General features: G+C 38.0%; 1 protein-coding gene across 1 annotated transcript; it reads right to left on the bottom strand.

Annotated features, from left to right (window-relative positions):
- Positions 1–2,072: 2,072 nt before the first annotated feature.
- LOC146328192 (homeobox protein otx5-like) lies at positions 2,073–7,657 on the bottom strand. Its single transcript, XM_084717064.1, has 3 exons — positions 7,141–7,657; positions 5,814–5,965; positions 2,073–4,654 (listed from the first exon to the last, which is right to left on the bottom strand). Exons 1-3 carry the CDS (start codon positions 7,238–7,240, stop codon positions 4,016–4,018), a joined length of 891 nt encoding a protein of 296 aa, XP_084573190.1. The 5' UTR covers positions 7,241–7,657; the 3' UTR covers positions 2,073–4,015.
- Positions 7,658–18,567: the final 10,910 nt, after the last annotated feature.

Below are 18,567 nucleotides of genomic sequence, written 5' to 3' on the forward strand. Positions count from 1 at the left end.
CCAAAGGTATTGGCTATAATTCATCCTGTGGTATTTCACTCAAAGCCACAAATTTTGACCTCATGGTTGCACTAGGAGAACTCAGGGGATCACCGAAATTCGTGATTGTGAAAATATGTCAGTCTGGACCAAAATGGTGGACTAACAGACTGATATTACCATCCCAAGAGCCATGGCACCAGCCTGGCTAAGAATAGCCCCACTTGGAGTGTGTATTACATATTGGATTGGACCAGTCATCATGAGCAAAACAGTGTTTTTTTCAAGACACACAGCCTGGTTTCAAGATATCAAGTATCTCAACACATCATGAGCTTTCATCCAGTGCACTTTTCATAACCCCTGTGGTGGTGGTGACCCCTGGCCTACTGATGGGTGCAACACACAGAAACACTGCAATCCAAAGTAATCTGCCCTTCTCTCATACTTCAGTTTGACGTTGCATGGCGGGAGCGGTGAGACCCAGTATTATTGTTTCTTCTAATCTGTTTTCTGTCCTCTCTGCCCTGTTCCCTCTCATCTCTGCCTTATACCCACTCAGCCTCGTGTATGGATTACTGGAACGCTCACAGAAAACTGACTCCAATATCCCCTCTCTGGATGTCCGACACTCCCTTTTTTCACCTATTGTAGCCACAAAGGGCAGAAATGTAGAAGAATAACACATGTCCAGGACGGGGAGTAACAGATTATGTGTAATGTGATTACATAATTCGGATACAAAAAAGGTAACTGTATTTCATTACAGTTACAGAAAAAAGACATAATCAGTTTACAGTCATATTTATTAGTCGGATGACAATTTAAAAATGCATTTTAAAATAAAGAAATATATAAAGAAATATATATTTCCCACAATTCTTACAACACCACTCTGGTCTCAGTGAAACCAGCTAATCTGACAGTCAGTTTATTACTATGACCTTTTAGAGGAAAAAAATACTTCACTTGGTGGAAATTAAATATTATTTTGTGTTTAAAACAGTGAAAATTGTGAAAAATGCTGTCATCATCCAAGAACTCAGCATATAATTTAAAGTAACATTTACAGGTAAGATCAACTGCTAACGTTAGCTACACAGATGCATTGCTTTTTCCCAAGACTATTCTGCTACAGTCCATCTTAGGAGGACTTTCACCCAGGACTTTCACCCAGGAGACTGGTCTCTGTGTCCCGTGTGAAGCTAAATGTCATTTTTTACTTTTTTTTTAGACTCAGTTGGCTTATTATTTTCATCACAGTTTGGGTAGGTTTAGGAACAAAACTAGTTGGGTACATTTATGAAAAAATCAGGGGTTATGAAAGGAATAATCAATGAGTGGGTGTGTGTTAAATAGTTTGAAGGTACGACGTGGTGACAAAGAACCACCCAATGCAAAGTGACTTCAAGTTGATCATTCTGCTTATACCATGGTCATTTGAAAACAATATTAAAAGCATTGGTGAACCTTTTGTACTCAAAATTGAAAGTTGTGAAGCAAGCGCTTACTATTGTAACTTTAGCTACACAGAACAACCACTAACGTTAGCCACATAGAAATCCAGTCATCCGAGTGTAAACTCATCTGTCAATATTACTGGTAATACTGAAAAATATTTTGTGATTGTAAGTGGTGACACCAGAGACGAGGAGGTGTGAGGGTAACAATACTTGAACATTTTTTTGTGTGTGAAGCATCAGTGACTTAATATTACTTCACTTCTTCAAGTACATTTGAATGTGAATATTTACTGCTATTAATCTAAATGTGCATTGGTGCATAACATTGGAAGGAAGAACTGGACAAATTAATAAAACAACAAAAAAAGAACCAACATAAAACATAATGTTTTATGTTTTTTAGGCTAAACAATTTCACCATATTTGATATTGCGATAATCCAGAAGTAATGGAATGCTATCAAGTTACATTACTTTAATATTGTGTTACTTAGGTTACTGACTACTTTTTTTCATTGTATCAGATTACCCTCCAAACCCTGCACACACCACAGGTATAGCCCTGCCTAGACTCCACACATACAGCCAATATTCAGTGATTATTAAACACTCCAATGACTTACAGAAACAATGAGTTTTAATGAAGTTGTTTAATGTCTCAGAAACATCATAGCTATCTAGCATGGTAGTGGTGAGACTGGTCGAAACACAGGAGACAAATGAAATATACAAAATAATTCATGTCAGAAAAATAAGCAGAGAAGATTATAGTAATGCAAAAGATAAAAGTACAGTAAATGATTAAGAAGCATGAACAGCATTGTATCCTATTACTGCTACTTTTACTGGATAAACCCCTGAGTTTGAAAAAAAGAGAAGAAGAAGCAGAAACCAGAAAAATATAAACAGAAAAAATAAAAAGTTGGCAGTTTTCTAGAAATTAAGAAAGAAAAAGAAATTCTGTTGGGTGGAGCGCCTGCGTAACAACTCATTGCTGATACCAGACATGATTGCATTTTCAAGTTTTAATATTTACAAAAGCACAACAAAAAAGTATATTAGCAATGTCCATGTCAGCTGAAGACATAATATTAATGATAGTAATAATACTGATAATAACTTCAAAACAAATTACCACAATTTTTACTTCAACGAATTCACAATTTTTTTTAAAAGAAACATAATATTGTTTAACTCTAATACAAAAAAAAAATCAAACGATACATCAAACACATAAAGTGGTACCCATCACATCTTTACAGGTTGGAGTTTGAGAGAGGCACCAAACTCTCTGTGCAAAGGGGGGCTGCATGGCAGCCCAGTCCCCTCCCTTTCTCTGGTGCGGTCATCTCTCCCATCATCAAATACATCTCAGTGGAGCAGTTTATCAGCTAAAAAGTTTATAATAAAAGTCATTCGTAGATTTGAGAACTGCTTTAACAATCCGCTAACCTCATGCAAACACTGCGAGATGGAGTGGGGGGGAAAGTACTCGGCTGCCAATAGCCACAATGAGACCATTGTTGCCCAAATTGTCTGGAAGTGATCCTATTAAACTAACAATGTACGAGCCATTCTGCTAATGATTTCAACCATGCTCAAAGGCAACAGGTTTGTACTGCAGTCACTTCAGTGACCAAGTCTACCCCCTCCGCTCCCGTCACACACAGGCTGCAGAGGGTCAGAATCATACAAGGCTACTGGGAATCATCAGCTTCTGTCTGCGTCTACGTGTTTTTCACATAAATGAGTGGCCACCCTGTAAAGATACCTCCTCACAGTAAGATGGCAGTTTGGGTGGGTTGAGTTGTTTGGCTCAAAGCTTTTTGAGTCAGCTTGCTGATGAAAAGCAGCTTTTATAAAAAGAAATACATCACAGAAAATACAAGACAAAGTCTAGAAGGAAGAAATAAACATGAGCTCGGGCTCTCGTCGGTTCTTGTGCTTCAACGCGTCGATTTCAAGGCTGTCTATGCAGTAAACTTGTAGATCATTGAACTGTTGTGCTGTGGCATTTTAAAAAAATAAGCTCTGCTTTAAATGTGGTCTAAGTCAAGGCCAGTCAAACAATTCTGAAAATTTCTATAAGCCAAAACTAATGAGTCATGAGTCAAAAAGATTAATTCAGCATGTGACAGGAGGCCTCCTTTGTTTATGACATTCATGTTAAATTCTCTTGTCATCAGTAATGAAGTTATACTGTATTTAAATCACAAAAAAATCCTCTAATCCACTGAGCTGGAAAATTAAAGCTGCTGTTCTTTCTCACTAATTTGATTTTATTGTACAGATATTCCTTGATTTCAAGGCTGATTCTATGTTGCTTAACATAAACATTACTGTCTCTTTGTTACAATCATAGAGCCGAGCATCAACAGATCAGTTTACTTCTGCACATATTGTTTTGAACAAAAAATGAAGACATTATTTCAGCTGATTAGTTCTTCAACTGATGTGATTGATTGATTTCTGTGTCCCGTGGTCTCTTCCTTCCTCTAAAATACACCAAAAGTAATCTTGGGTTGTTCACCCTGCTTCAATCCCCGTCCCTCCCCACCTCCCACTTCTTGTTATTTACAAGACCTGGAACTTCCAGGAGTTCTGGTCTTTGTAGTCCAGACAGTCAGTGGCATTGAAATTGAGCTTCCAGGCAGCTTGGTCCTTGTAGTCTAGACAGTCGACTGCTCCAAAGCCCAGCGAGGCGGCTGTGTAGCCCTGCGAGGAGAGCGAGGCGGGGGACTGGCTGAGGGGCCCACCCATCGAGGAGGCCGTGATGGGGCTCAGGGCACCGCCAGTGCCCGACAGCTGCGGGTGCATGGGGGACAGGTAGGAGCTACAGTCCAGGCCGGTGAAGTAGGATGAGGAGCCGGCGTAGCTCTGGCTGTAGGCTGGGGCCTGGGTGTAGGTCATGGGGTAGGTGCTGGTGCGCTGCATGCAGGGGGTGGTGGAGGCAGACAGGGGGTCTGGCAGTGGGGAGATGGAGGCTGGGCTCCAGATGGACACGGTGGCACTGGCAGAGCTGGAGCTGGGGGTGATGGCGGTGCCTGGAGGAGGGGGTGGAGGGCTGTAGGGACCGTTGGTGGGGTTGGCACTGGCTTCAGTGTTGGCCTCACGAGCGGGGGATGCCTTCTTCTTAGGGGGCCGTGGTTTGGACTGGCCTGTGCTCTGCTGCTGCTGCTGGCGGCACTTGGCACGACGGTTCTTGAACCACACCTGGAGGATGACAGGGGGCAGAGAAAGGTTGTCAAAAATATCAAAGCATTAATAAAAGAGAATTCTTTAATATATTTGATGTTGCAAATCATAAAATGACCATGATGTCATCAGAGATTAAGGATACTGGCTTCTCTGACAACAATGTTACAGCAGCGGCATCCTCTTTTCAAATTTCTATTTTGGCCAGTAAACTTGTGTTTTTGTTTGCCCTTTTTGTGTTAGCTAGAGTTCAAATTCAGGCTGAGTGTTCACTGAATGAACAAGGTGTTTGTTTATGATTCGTACGAAATCATTAATAATCTATCATTAACAATCTTTTAGAAAGAGTAGATGTTTATAATGGTATATAATTGAGCAATATATTAAAGGAGTCTGGCAGAGGGAACTGGCACTCTGGCAGAGTATGTATTTTCAAAGCAGTGGGCTTCTGTTTTCAGGATAACAGACTTAACTTTAAAGTTAGAGACAACTGACAATTATAAACTGCTGATCAACTTACAGTGTAGGATTGGTTGTCACCTGCCTGAGCTTCCCCAAGTATAGGGGGAAACAACTCACTTCATAAATATTCTATCAAATAGGATTTCAATCTATTTAATATAAAGTCCGTGGCTCAAACTGTGAACTCAGAACTGTGTGCAGTTTGTATATTTAAAAAAATAAAAAAAAAATAAATCTAATTTTGTGTGCCGAGGGCATTTTATTGTATCCAGTGATCTTTTTAATACTGGTTGAAAATTATTGTATTTTGAAAACTCTCTTGCAAACAGAGGTTAATTATACTTCATTATCAAAAACCTCTCTGCTTTAAATGCATAATATATGTAGACTCATATAAACATAATCCCTTTCAGTCATCACTTATGACCCTCCAGAAGTGAGTATTTCTCATTATTTTTACTGCACTCTGCACACTCAATCAAACCAAAACTAGGTATCTGATGTCCTGGGAATGAGACACAACAATAAATTTATAAATGTCTTTATAAACAACCCTGAACAAATCCTGCTGATTCTACCGTGAAGATGTAAATATTTAAACTGTTAAAGCTGCTATTGTAGGGAGACCTGTGTTTTTTTTTCCTTTCTCTCAAATTTTATACTAAAATTCCTAATACTTAAACTATATTCTTTACACTGTTGTGTAATGTGTTACCTGTACTCGGGACTCGGGCAGGTTGATCTTGAGGGCCACCTCCTCCCTCATAAAGATGTCTGGGTAGCGAGTTTTGGCAAACAGAGCCTCCAGGATGTCCAGCTGTGCGCGTGTGAAGGTGGTGCGCTCCCGACGCTGTTTACGCGGGGTGCCTGCAAGAAAAAATAAAAACGACATTATTATTATTATTATTATTATTATTATTATTATTATTATTATTATTATCAGCTTGCTGTTTTTATTATGTTTAAAAGATTCTACACCAAAATGACGTTACCAAAAGGCCTGTAAAGACGAGGTATCTGTATTAGTTAGAACATTAAACCTTCAGAATTTTAGCACAATTCAAAAGGCCAGGATTGGAAACCGTCAGTATATTTTGGGGTATTAAAGTCCCTTATTGCATTATTAAAGTCGGCTTTTTTGATTAAGAACTCCTCAAAAAAATGAATCGAGTAAAAGAGTTCTTTCGCTTGTTTTCGCAAACCATAAACCCGAAACTGCATGCCTGAGAATGTCGATATATTTATCGATATTATTTTACAAAACATGTTTTACAAAATGCCTGATGCAGTTTAATAAATTTTAGTCGATTATTTTCCGACCATAGCAGAGGAAATGTGGGGTTTCTATAGTAATTGGATCGGATAAAATGCTCCTCTGGTTTTATCTTTCATAACTGAGACCGTTTGAATCGAAATATAGAGAGTGAAGAAACGAAAGTCACTGCGAAGCACTGATTCTGAATTTAACATTGAGTTAAAAACTCAAACTCTAATCTGCGCTGAGAAGGCCAAGCAGTAACACGCCTTCTGTCATCGATGCCAAACCTCGGCATCATTTCATTCAAACTCTCCTCTTAAGGATGGCAGATGCTGCTCAGACCATCAGAACAATGTAAGAAGTGTTCATTCATGAAAAAGAAAACATGGCTCTAAATAAAACACAAAGAGCATCCCTTTTGAAAATAGGTTAGACGATAAGAGCAACAGATTGGAGTCTGTTTTGATGTTAAGTCTGTGTGAGAACAGGCTGCGCTTCTATTCACACACATTTTATTGTTTTTTGACTCTATAATCCGCTGAACTTATAGGTCAAGTGAACACATGTTGTGAAGGCTGTAGAATCAGAGACATCTAAATCATAACCTAAAAAATGTCACACAAGTGAACTGGTACGTTTTACTGACCATTTTACGCACAAAATATAATGATATTTTCAGTGGATTATTTCAGCTTTTGCATTTCTAAATATGCTTCTTTCACATGAAACGACAGGTGTAAATTATAAAAGCACACAATCATAAGTCACAGCTGCAATTACTTACTGGGGTATCCAACGGCAGCGGAGTGGAGCAGATCCATGCCCGGGCCGGACAGCGTTAACCCGTTCACGGCGTAATGGGGTTGCTTAATGTAGGACATCATGCCTCCTGCCGGCTTTAAAACACTCCCTCACTCCCTCACTCTCTCTCTCCTTCTCTCAGACCGGGGGCCGGGTCTCCGAGCTAGTCTCCAGGGGGTGTGTGCGTCTCTATCTCTCTTTGTCTCTCTCGTTTTTTTTCTCTGTCACTCCCTCCCTCTGTTTTTCTTTTAGCTTACAGGGTTGTTTGTCACTTAGTTGTTGTTTTTGATTTTCCCTTCCTTGCTGATCTTGTCCTTCAGACTATTACCTTTGTAGACTGCCCTCGAATGTCCTGACACCTGTGTTAACCAGACGCGTAAAAGCGCACCTGATTTAGTGCCCGTTCTATATTCTACCCTTCTTCTATCCAAATAAAAAGGACGACATCAACTAAAATCAACCCAATGTTACAAAGTAAGACCCTTCATTAAAACACAGATAAATACTATCTAGGAAAGACAAGTGCTATGACGCAGTTTCTCCATCCAAGTCTTGCGTAATTGCGTTGCGCACCGACGTCGCCAGGTGAAAGGTACCAAAAAGCGGCAGTTCCGCCACAGTTGGTGCCGATTGCGGTCTGATGGGCGTTGAATAAAAAGGTGCAGCAGTTAGGGGCCCCTCCTGACGGCAGGTACCTGGTTCCTGAGCAGGAGAGGATCTGGATCTGCAGAGTGGACAAGTGAGGCGAGCAAGAAGAGGCTGGCTAATTAGAAGTAACTTCTTACCCAAGTAGACACCCAGAGCCCTCCCTCTCTCTCTCTCTCTCTCTCTCTCTCTCTCTCTCTCTCTCTCTCTCTCTCTCTCTCTCTCTCTCTCTCTGGGTCGCGCTCAAGCAAACACGCGCGCAAAGAAACAGGCCTATACTGTCGTTAAGTTTTCATGTTGGGCCTAAAGGGCTGAATACATTTCATTACAGTGCGATGGTTTATGACACAATAATATGCTTCTTATAGTAGTAAGGAGTTTTAAAGGCACAGTATGCAACATTTTCCTTGTATTTGACGTAAACATTAAAGTTGGTTTTACGTCAGAAAACCTGCCATTTTGACACAAAAAAGAAAAAAGTGCTATATAAATAAAGTTTATTATTAGTAGAAGTCGCACTGATTCTGCCTTCGATCTTTGTTTATGTCTATTTAAATCTGTTGAAACGTTTATGGTCCAACTTTTTGTCATTACAATAGCAGCAAAGTTGAAACACCTGTTGATATAGCCTGATTAATAACGACTGATTTAATAGATACAATTATTAAAAAAAGAAAGAAATTAATACAATTAAAGTCTGATCGAATTCGTATGAGGTTATACTGAATGGCCGTCATCTGGTCTGGTTTGAGAGAACCCCAATAACCGTTTAGACTTTTCTAATCTTTTACCGGTTTTATTGTTATAAACTAAACTTTACGAAATTGCACAAAGTTTCAGAAGGCATGCACATCCAAAGGCGATAAAGACCAGATGCTTGTCGAATGGTTGTCTTGTATTAATAATTCGTGAAAGTATTATCCAGTGTGCGGACTTAATTTTTCCATTTTCTAAATTGGCCTCCTGAAATAATTGGGCGACCCTGGCTGAGTGTGGAGGCAGAGGTAGAGCCACTGAGAGGCGGGGAGAGAAGGGGGTACAGGCCGGATTAAAAGCAGCACAAAGAGCGCGTTGTTCTGTTATTAAATCCCCTTCTGATCCCCAACATGCTCCCTCCGGCCCATTCATCCATTCATTCACTACAGTCAATAACAATAATAATAATTACAATTATAGTATTATTATAACATCCCGCCTTGCATCATGTGGATTTGCATAATTTATTAGTAGATTTACATAAATATTCTTGAATGTGTAGTGTTCATGATAGATAGCTGACATTAACTCAGTTATAGTGAAACAACGTATTCTGTATTTTAATACGGAGAACAAAAAAAAAAGACCACTTCGCACATGTTTTGATGAGAAGAATGAGACGACCAACAAGCTGCAAAAGAACTCCCGCACACTGTCTAAATTGCAATACTACATTTATTCCAGACGTTTCGCTGCTAGACATTGAAATGTCGAAAAGAGTTGCATATTCCAAGTTAGACGCTGTGCGGGAGTTCCTTTGCAACAAGGTTCTAATACGGAAAAATATAGCGTTTTGTTATTCAAATGAAACAGACAACAGGTAGCCCAATAGTCCATTAAAATAAAGCAAAATGTTTAAAAAAAAAATCTACGGGAATAAATAAACGTTAGGTCTTTTTTATTATACGCTTTCTATAAAACTTTAGCCAATAAAAATATTTTGCGGGCTGTCTCAGCTCTATGATACTGTATAATATGGCCTTCATATTTAGAAAATTAAATCTTGGTCCCGGCGACTGAGTTGTAATTAAAGGTCATTTTGTTTGATCGTCTTTTTAATTACTAGAAATTATTTTCAAAGACGCCTCCGAGTCTTTTTTCTCGTTCTTGTCAGACATCGGTGTGTGTTTTCAGATACCGAGTCGTCTGGCCTGTGCTGTGCCATCCTCTGCTGCGAGACAATTTCACAGTGTCCAAAGCCGATTCTCTGCGCTTGTTAATTGAATCGGATTTCTTATAGTTTAAAATCCACACACACACACACGCACACACACACACACAGACCCATGTAGCTACAGCCCAAACTGTATAAGGGGTTTATCTAGCTGTGTAAAGCCAAAGCGGAGATATAAAGACACACACAGAGCGACAGAGAGACTTTACCGGCGTGTTTGAACGTTTCTGAATAAAATGTCTTCACCTGCTGCTCAGGTGAGTGTGTGTGTGGAGCTGTTTGAGAGGAGGAGGCCTGTGTGCGTGTGTGTGTGCGTGTGTGTGTGTATGTGTGTGTGTGTGTGTGTTTGGATACATCCTGTCTGTCTCCAGTGGACGCTTTACCTGCTCAAACTCAGGTACGGTTTGTTTGTTTGTTTGTTTGTTTGTTGTTTTGTTGCTGTAGTTCAGTTTGAACTAAACAAACAGCAGGACAGATACTAGAGATAAAAAAAAAAAAATGACGACAAGAATGTCTCGAGACCTCCAACTGACAGGGGAAAAAAAGGTGGGAAGTGCGAGAGACCTCAAAGCGCGTGACATTGCGCGTGACACTGCTGTGCACGCGCACATTTCAGACACCTGCTTCCCTCAGACTCCTCTGTTGCATTTTTTATCGTAGCCTACTTTATTTAATCTTCAAATTTAGACATTTATACCGCTTTATTAGTTGAGTTTTAATATGATGTAAAGGCTGAGACGAGTGAAAAGACTGGCATGAAATGGCAGAGAACATATGTCTCTTTTTGTTTAGTTTTTCTGTTGCTGTTGTTGTTTGCTTGTTTGTTTGTTTTTTCAACAGTCTGTTCATGCTTAATTTAACAATAGCCAATAATAAACAATAATAGTCTACAAGAGCCAGACAGATATATGGGTCAGCCGATACAGCTATATCAGTATCATGTACATGTTGTCCGACATTTTTTGCAGAACATAATGCAAATAGTTTTAATACTTCTTTAGTGTTTAAAAACAGTATTTTAAATTAAATTACATTTCACTCAATTACAAAACGAATTACAAAAAAAAGTAATAGTATCCCTGTCAAAAGGTACTACAACTGCTGATTATACTGTTTAAGGCATTATCAATAGCAGACATTCAGTGGAAGGAGGTTTCTCTTTGTCCAAATCTTTTGTCTAAATTTACTCCAACTCCTGTGCTTTTCTGGTGAGTGGTCACAGTCACACGTTTCCTTCGAATGCCCTCAAGATTTGTCTTTTTCCATTTGTATTTCAGGGTTTTTCATGGGCCTGTTTGCAATTGCACAGCCTCATGATTTTAAAAGTAACTTAGATTACATAGTGAAATCTATACTCGAGTACAAGTTAACTTAGAGACTTGTAAAACCGCTCATGCAAGTACAAGTGTTCAAAAAACAACTTAATTACAGTAATTTGAGTAGTTGTAATTATTATTTTCACCCATTTGATTTTTTAAAATCTAGTTATTTACAATTATTAAAAATACCAGTGAAAGCTTTCAGTTCATTTCCCTGATTTCTAATTTTGATATCACCATCGCCCCCAAAGTCCAGAATCAGTAGGGCTTGACAGCCAACAATATGACCAAAAAAAGCTGTAATAAGTCAACTGTACTAATTTCAGTAGTTTTCAAACTGTGGTAAGGGTAACAAGTGGGTTGGGTTGCAGGTAGTCCATAAGGAGGAACAGTATATTTTAACTTTTACTGCATTTTTTGAAAGTGGAACAAAGGTAGAAATAGTGTTGGTCATTTTGATTGATTTTAGTGATCATAATTTGATAATTTGTCAACTATGAACAATTTATCCTCAAACCTGAAGACAAAATTGTTTTACCAAAATCATGTTAAATTTGGTGTCTGTAGTCTAATGTACATCTATTGTGGGTCTTGACATGAAAAAAAATGCTCTGGTCACTGAAGTAAAACAGATTGGGAATGGAAAATTCCACCTCATTAAGTTTGACTAAATACAGTACAAGAGGCCTGTTAGTGTGTTCTGCGAATAAACATAACACATTTATCTCTGGCTCTTTTGTTTCCTCTAAAATTATAAATATTAAAAAAAAAACATAAGACACAAATGTGGCTTCTGAGTAACTGCCCAATCCATTACAATCAAAATGATTAATAAGAGATTTTTGGATAGTTCCACTGTCCAAAGATCACTGTAAATTACACACTGAATTTTTATAAAGATATAATAATTACACTATACCCAGTACAATGAACACTTCACAGTCACATACCGTAACTTTAATATCACCTGCAATAAATGATCAAAATTACTCTGCTTGCATGGCTTTTCATAAGGCAGCAGTTTGTACAACAGATTAGTGAAGCTGGTTTGTCTGATTTGTTTAGTTTTATTAATTTCAGTCATTCTTTTCCCTTACAAGTAATTTAGTTTGAAACTTTTAATCTTTTGGGGTTTTTATATGGTCATATGCATAACTATAAAGATATGACATAAGTATTATATATTAATGCTCTTCAAGAACAAGACTATGCATTTATCGTTGCATGACATGATGTTTTGTGTTGTTTGTGAGGAAATTGCTCTGTGCTGGTAGTTTGGACGCACTAGGACCCAGAGCAGACACAAATTAAGGACAACCAGCACATAAGAGGCTTAGTACATCTAATCTATACTGCTACACACACACACACACACATACACACACAAATACACACTCACGGCATTTCATAAACATCCCATTTTGAAACAAGCACGCATACACGTCCCAAAGGCAAACACAGCCATTGTATTTTCATTTAGTTTTCATTTTCTCCAAACTCTTTTATTCCCCTTGTTGACCTTAACTTCCATCCCACTTTGTTGGAGAACATTTGCCCATATGCTCCTCTGTTTGTCTCATCCCATTTCATTAGCAAACGCATATAGTTGTATGCGTCCTTCAGAGGCAGACAGCAAACTCATTCATTCTAGACAATTATAGTTAAAAAAAAATGCTCACACAATCTTCCTCAGTCAGATCTGTGTGATGCTGAATATTTCATCAGCCTGTTTTACTCTTCAATCAATCCTTCCAAACCACTTCAACAAATCAAAAATGAAAAAGGATTTCAAACTGAAATTGAAATGAAGTTTGACTCAGACGCTTTAATACAATCGTCATGGTGATGAATCTGTCTCCCAGCTATCATGTAATGTTCCCATATTTGGCAGTCCTCCCACATTGTTATAAGAATATTGTGCAGCATAACATCCCCAAAACGTTCTAATAACTACATATACTTAAAGTTTTGTGGGGGATAATTTTGATAACGTTCCCCTGAGGTTCCCTGTTGGTAGCCTGTTAAGTAACCCTCTGACAATGTTGTAAGAATGTTCTGCAAATGTTCAACTTCACGTTCCCAACGGTCTAATAACCACATGGTAACGTAACCACAACATTACTTTTACGTTGGAAAAACTCTCCTTTTAAGATCCAGGAAGCTTTAAGAGTGAATGTTTTATTCCTGAACATTCAACTAATCTTCCCAGAACGTTCTGAAAATGTTGCAAAAAGATTAGTTTCATGTCATGTTAAACTTCTGATTATAAGTTTGTTAAGAGGAAACATTCAAATAACCCTCTGGGAACATTAAGCTAACTGTCAAGAATTTTTTTATAACATAAAAACAACAGCGGTTTCATGTTATAAAAACTTCCTGTTCCTTTTTTTGTCAGTAAAACATTCACTTTTTAATATCTATAGAAGATTAAGATAAATGTTCAAGTAATCGTCATAGAACATTCAACAAACCTTCACAGAATATTCAGGGAACATAACAATAATGTTGGTTTTATATCAGAAAAAACATTTTAACATCTAGAAAACATCTAGAACGTTCAAGTGACCTTCCTGAACATTCATCTAACACAATTTAGTTCCCAAAATATTCCCAGTATCTATTTGTTTTATTTTATTTTTTTGCTTCTTTTATTAACAGAAACTACAGACCTAGCTTTTTCTGTCTGTTTTGTTTTACACAGAGCTGAGAATAATGAGGCAAAATTTTCCCAGAATCCTTTTTGGCATACCAGCCTTTGTTGTGTGTAATTGATCCCAATCCACCGTTTGTCTGTATGATGATGAAGAAAACCGAACATAATATACCGTAAATCAAAAAAGAACATCACATCCCAAAAGACCCAAAACGGGCACACACACACACACACACACACACACACACACACACACACACACACACACACACATTATATAACACACAAACACTTTTCCAGCTGTTAAGCACCTCTGACATCATTTTGTTCGATACACACATTGTATTTTTGTATGTCTGTGTGTGTACACTGTGTGCTTATAGTGAGTGTGTGTGTGTGTGTGTGTGTGTGTGTGTGTGTGTGTGTGTGTGTGTGTGTGTGTGTGAGACAGTTACACACTCACACATACACACACACGCACAGAGTTCAGCCGATTTATCATAATATGCTTTATCTGAAAAGTAAGTATCTTACCTCGGGATAAAGGGAGGAAAGAGGGGTTTGTGGCCAGATTGACAGAGGAAGGGTGGATGGAGAGAGCCGAGCGCTCGCTGCACAGGGACAGAGAGCAGGACCTTCAGCTCCGGGGCTCGATTGATCACTATTGATAAGGTAACTGAACTAAAAGGGACGGGAAGGAGCTGACAGAGAGGGCCACAGTGGTGTGTGTGGGAGTGTGTGTGTGTGTGATGGAGTCTGAGTGGGAGTCAGATCAGGAGGGATGCATGTGGTGCTTATTGTGAGGGACTGGTGGAGATGAGAACTGTTACTGGAAGAAACTGGGTGGAAAGTTACAGATGGGGTGGGGTGGAAGGAAGGAAGAGTAGAAGAGCACGATGATAAAACAAGGCAGAAATAAGTGGGAGATCAGAGAGAGAGAGAGAGGGAGGCAGATGGGGAAGGGGGGGGTATGGGAGGGGCGTTGAGATAGACTGAGTTGTCTGAGGGTCTCGCTGTGAATTTTGTTTTGTTTTTGTTGTTTTAGATTTAAAAACAAATCATTTGCTGTCATTTTGCAGTTGAAATTGTTTTTATTTTGCGTTTTAAAAAAATATTTATCATATTACTACAACTGTCGTCATGCTCATGTAGTTAAAAAGTGTGTGTGTGTGTGTGTGTGTGTGTGTGTGTGTGTGTGTGTGTGTGTGCGTGTGTGTGTGTGTGTGTGTGTGTGTGTATTGAGGTCAGTGTGTGTTAACTCCTCATTAAAGTGATGTGAGGATTATGCTGTGTGAGTCCAGGACAGACCATGTGTCTCTCTGCACAGTAACACAAAAGACCAGATGAAATGAAACACTGAATGCAGGCTATATTAAATGGTCCTGCTGTCAGCCTGCCATTACATGCCATTAGTGTATGTGTAAGTGTATATATGTGCAGGAACATGTGCATATGTGTGTATGTTTGTGCGTGTGTCCTTTTAGCACGACTTTGGTCCACCATGGGTCGAGGCTAAAGATAAACTCAGGCTGTGGTCACTTATATAATGATAAACTACATGAGGGTACAAGGGTACATAGTATATACCTTAAAGATATATATATCCTGCAAGGTTTACAGTATATATATAGACATAGGACAGTGATGTCTGTTCATGTTTACTAGCACTTAACAATCATTAAAACCTTAATTATATAAGTTTATGGGTTTTAACAATATATTAAATATTGCAATATCGCAATAAAAAGTGTCTCAATACCGTATGGCACTTTGATATCACATGGTTAGTGATTATATTTTATAAAAAGACTGCTGCATTGTTTTTGTTTTGCATTTGTGCATACATAAATCAAGCCTTCACTACCAAAGACATTTAATACCAATTTTTGAACATGCTTAAGTCATGTCTGGCTACTTTTAGTCTAATCAAGTAAAGAAGGAGAGCAGAAACACTTTATGTTAAAAGGAAAAAATGAATTTTTCTCTTTTCTCAAATATTGTGATATATATTGTGTCATGGACTTTTTATCGGGCATTTTTGTACTTTGGTATCATTAAATCCATATTCAATATGTGCAATTTCACATTGATTGTGTACTGTACATTAAACACCTAAAATCTGGGTAGAATTCTAATTTCACACTTAAATATGCACTAAAAACACTCACCCAGCTCCACTGCCAAGACCTGTACAAATTACTGCAGATAACTTTCTACCAGTTGCCCACCATATATGGAATATATGGAGGTTAGTTGTAATGACTGGAACAAGGTTTTGGACATTAAGGTATGTTAGGTTATGTTATGGTTTCAAATAAAATTTAAAATAATCCCCCAAAATGTAAATATAAATATAGTATTTCTTCATGAATTTATGCAGGAAAAAAAGTCATACCCAGTGTTCACTTCATTCATCTTTTACTTATTATTTTTGTTTCACAAACAATTCCAGTTTTTGCCAGCTCAGAGAAAACACAGTCTTAAGGTTTGCAGCAGGATGTTACAGGTTTGTAACTGTTTGTAGCAAATAATCAAAGCATAATCAGAAAACTGGCCACAAGTAGTGGTACGTCCCTCGTATGTTCAGACCGAGAGACATGGCTCCCATGGGGGCAAGTCTTTATTTTAGTGACTGTACTATATTGTACTATATTCATGTTACTGCCACCATGTCCATTTTTTTTTTAAATGTTTTTAATGTTTTTTATTAGACTAATGGTCTTACTGTCTTGTCTGTCTTACCCCTATACTACAGGAACTTATTCTTCCTCATTCATTCCTCATTCTTATTGAAACCCACATTGAAATTTTACTAACAACTTGATTTTATTGCATATAATGTACATGTTATTTAATTCATCTTTCAGTATTTATTTGTTCATTTCATTCTTTCTAATTATCTTCAATATCATAATTGTGTTTTGGCAATACATATCAAATGAAATCTCAATAAATCTTATTGAAATTGAAAAAAAAAAGTCAGTTAAAGTGAAGAATAGCCTTTGGCTTGTAGTTATTTCCCTGGCTGAGGCGTGTAACTACCTGAAAACTGGATATTTGTTGAAGACACTTCAGAAAGCAAATTTGTCTTTGCCAATAATCTATTTTTTCTGTTACTGGAACACATTTTCACAGGCTTTTTTAAAAAATAACTACTGCATGTTATGATGATTATGTGTCTTCACCCTGAGCAGCCTCGGCAGAGTCGTAGGTGACAGAAGAGTCTGTCCATGACTAAATCATCAGTAAATAATGTCTGGCCAGCATCTTGATCAATTTCACAGACTGTAGACCTCCTGCTGTGTGGATGTGTGTGTCCTGCTGTCTTCTGAGGGTAGACAGATCGCTAATCCACCGCAGACAGCAGCAGGTGGGGTGTGTGTGTGTGTGTGTGTGTGTGTGTGTGTGTGTGTGTGTGTTCACTGTCATCATTTAGCCCCCTCCATGACCACTGTCTGGGGTTTTAGCAAGTTAACACCTGTTCATGTCCTCATACTCATACACTTGTAATAAGATTTAAGTTTCAGATACATTTGCAGAGACAGTTATATCCAGACGGTTATAAAACCATATGAAAATGTTTTACTCTAATACTTGAAGTGCATAATTTTTTATGTACATGAAACATCTGTCATAAAGCTTGCACCAATTATTTACTGCCACAAAAAGCAGCATTTTTAACACTAAACAAATTATATATGACAGCAACGATGTGCATATTCTTTACATGTTAACTGTGTATTCATGAGAAGACATTTCTTTATGATTTATTTAAAGGAAAACACCAAATATACATCTATGGCTTTATCTAACAATTATTTTTCTTATTGGTTAATCATTAATTCCATAAAATGTCAAAACATTGTGAAAAATGCTCATCACATTTTCCCAGAAAGAAATCTGCCACACTGATGCAAATCTTCAAATTTCTTCTTTTTTCAAACTAACAGTCCAAAACCCAAAAATGAAATGATGACAAAAAGCAGCAGATTCTTACATGTAAGAAGCTTGAAGCAGCAGATTGACATGTTTGCTTGAAAAACAATAGTAGTAATAGTAATAATCAACTTTGGCTGCAGCTAATAATTATTTTCATTGTTGACCAAATTGTTTATTATGTCCTCAATTAATCATTTAGCTGTTTAGTTTATAAAATATCATAAAATGCTTAAAAAAAAAAAAAAAAAGAATGTGTTCTTCCCAAAACCCAGAGTGACGTGCTCAAATGTCTTGTTTTGTCCACAATCCAAAGATACTCAGTTTAGTGTCACAGAGAAGTAAAGAACCAGAAAATATTAACATTTTAGAAACTGAAATGAGAGAATTTTGACCTTATTTTCTTAAAAAATTACTATTAAATTTTTATTAATATTAAAAGACAGATTAATCACTCTTCAAAATAGTTGTTGATTAATTTATGAATTGATTCATGATTGATTAATTGTTGCAACTCTATTGGGATCTAATTTATTTCGATTGACTAATCAATTAATTGATTAAGTTTTGCAGCTCCAGTATAGTAAGTTGTTTGGCGTTAAGGCAGGGCAGGTTTATATGGAAGGTGCAAGTCTTCAACTTGTTAAAACAAAACTCATATGTGCATTCATGTGTGATTTCATATGTGCTGCCTTATGAAGTACTCTGTGTGTGTGTGTGTGTGTGTGTGTGTGTGTGTGTGTGTGTGTGTGTGTGTGTGTGTGTGTCCCTCAGAGCATGTGTTCTGGGAGCATGTGTGTGCTGGTGGTGAGGAAGGGGGGCATTATAGGGTGTGGGTGGAGGTGGGTGGGGTGGGTTTGAGTCTCTGTGTGTGTGTTATAGCGTGGTACAGTAGCTTGCAGCCCCCACCACCACCACCCGCCCCCA

The sequence above is a fragment of the Lutjanus erythropterus genome, chromosome 4 (assembly GCF_056507025.1).
Source record: "Lutjanus erythropterus isolate fLutEry1 chromosome 4, fLutEry1.hap2, whole genome shotgun sequence".
In the NCBI taxonomy this organism is placed as follows: Eukaryota; Metazoa; Chordata; class Actinopteri; order Lutjaniformes; family Lutjanidae; genus Lutjanus; species Lutjanus erythropterus.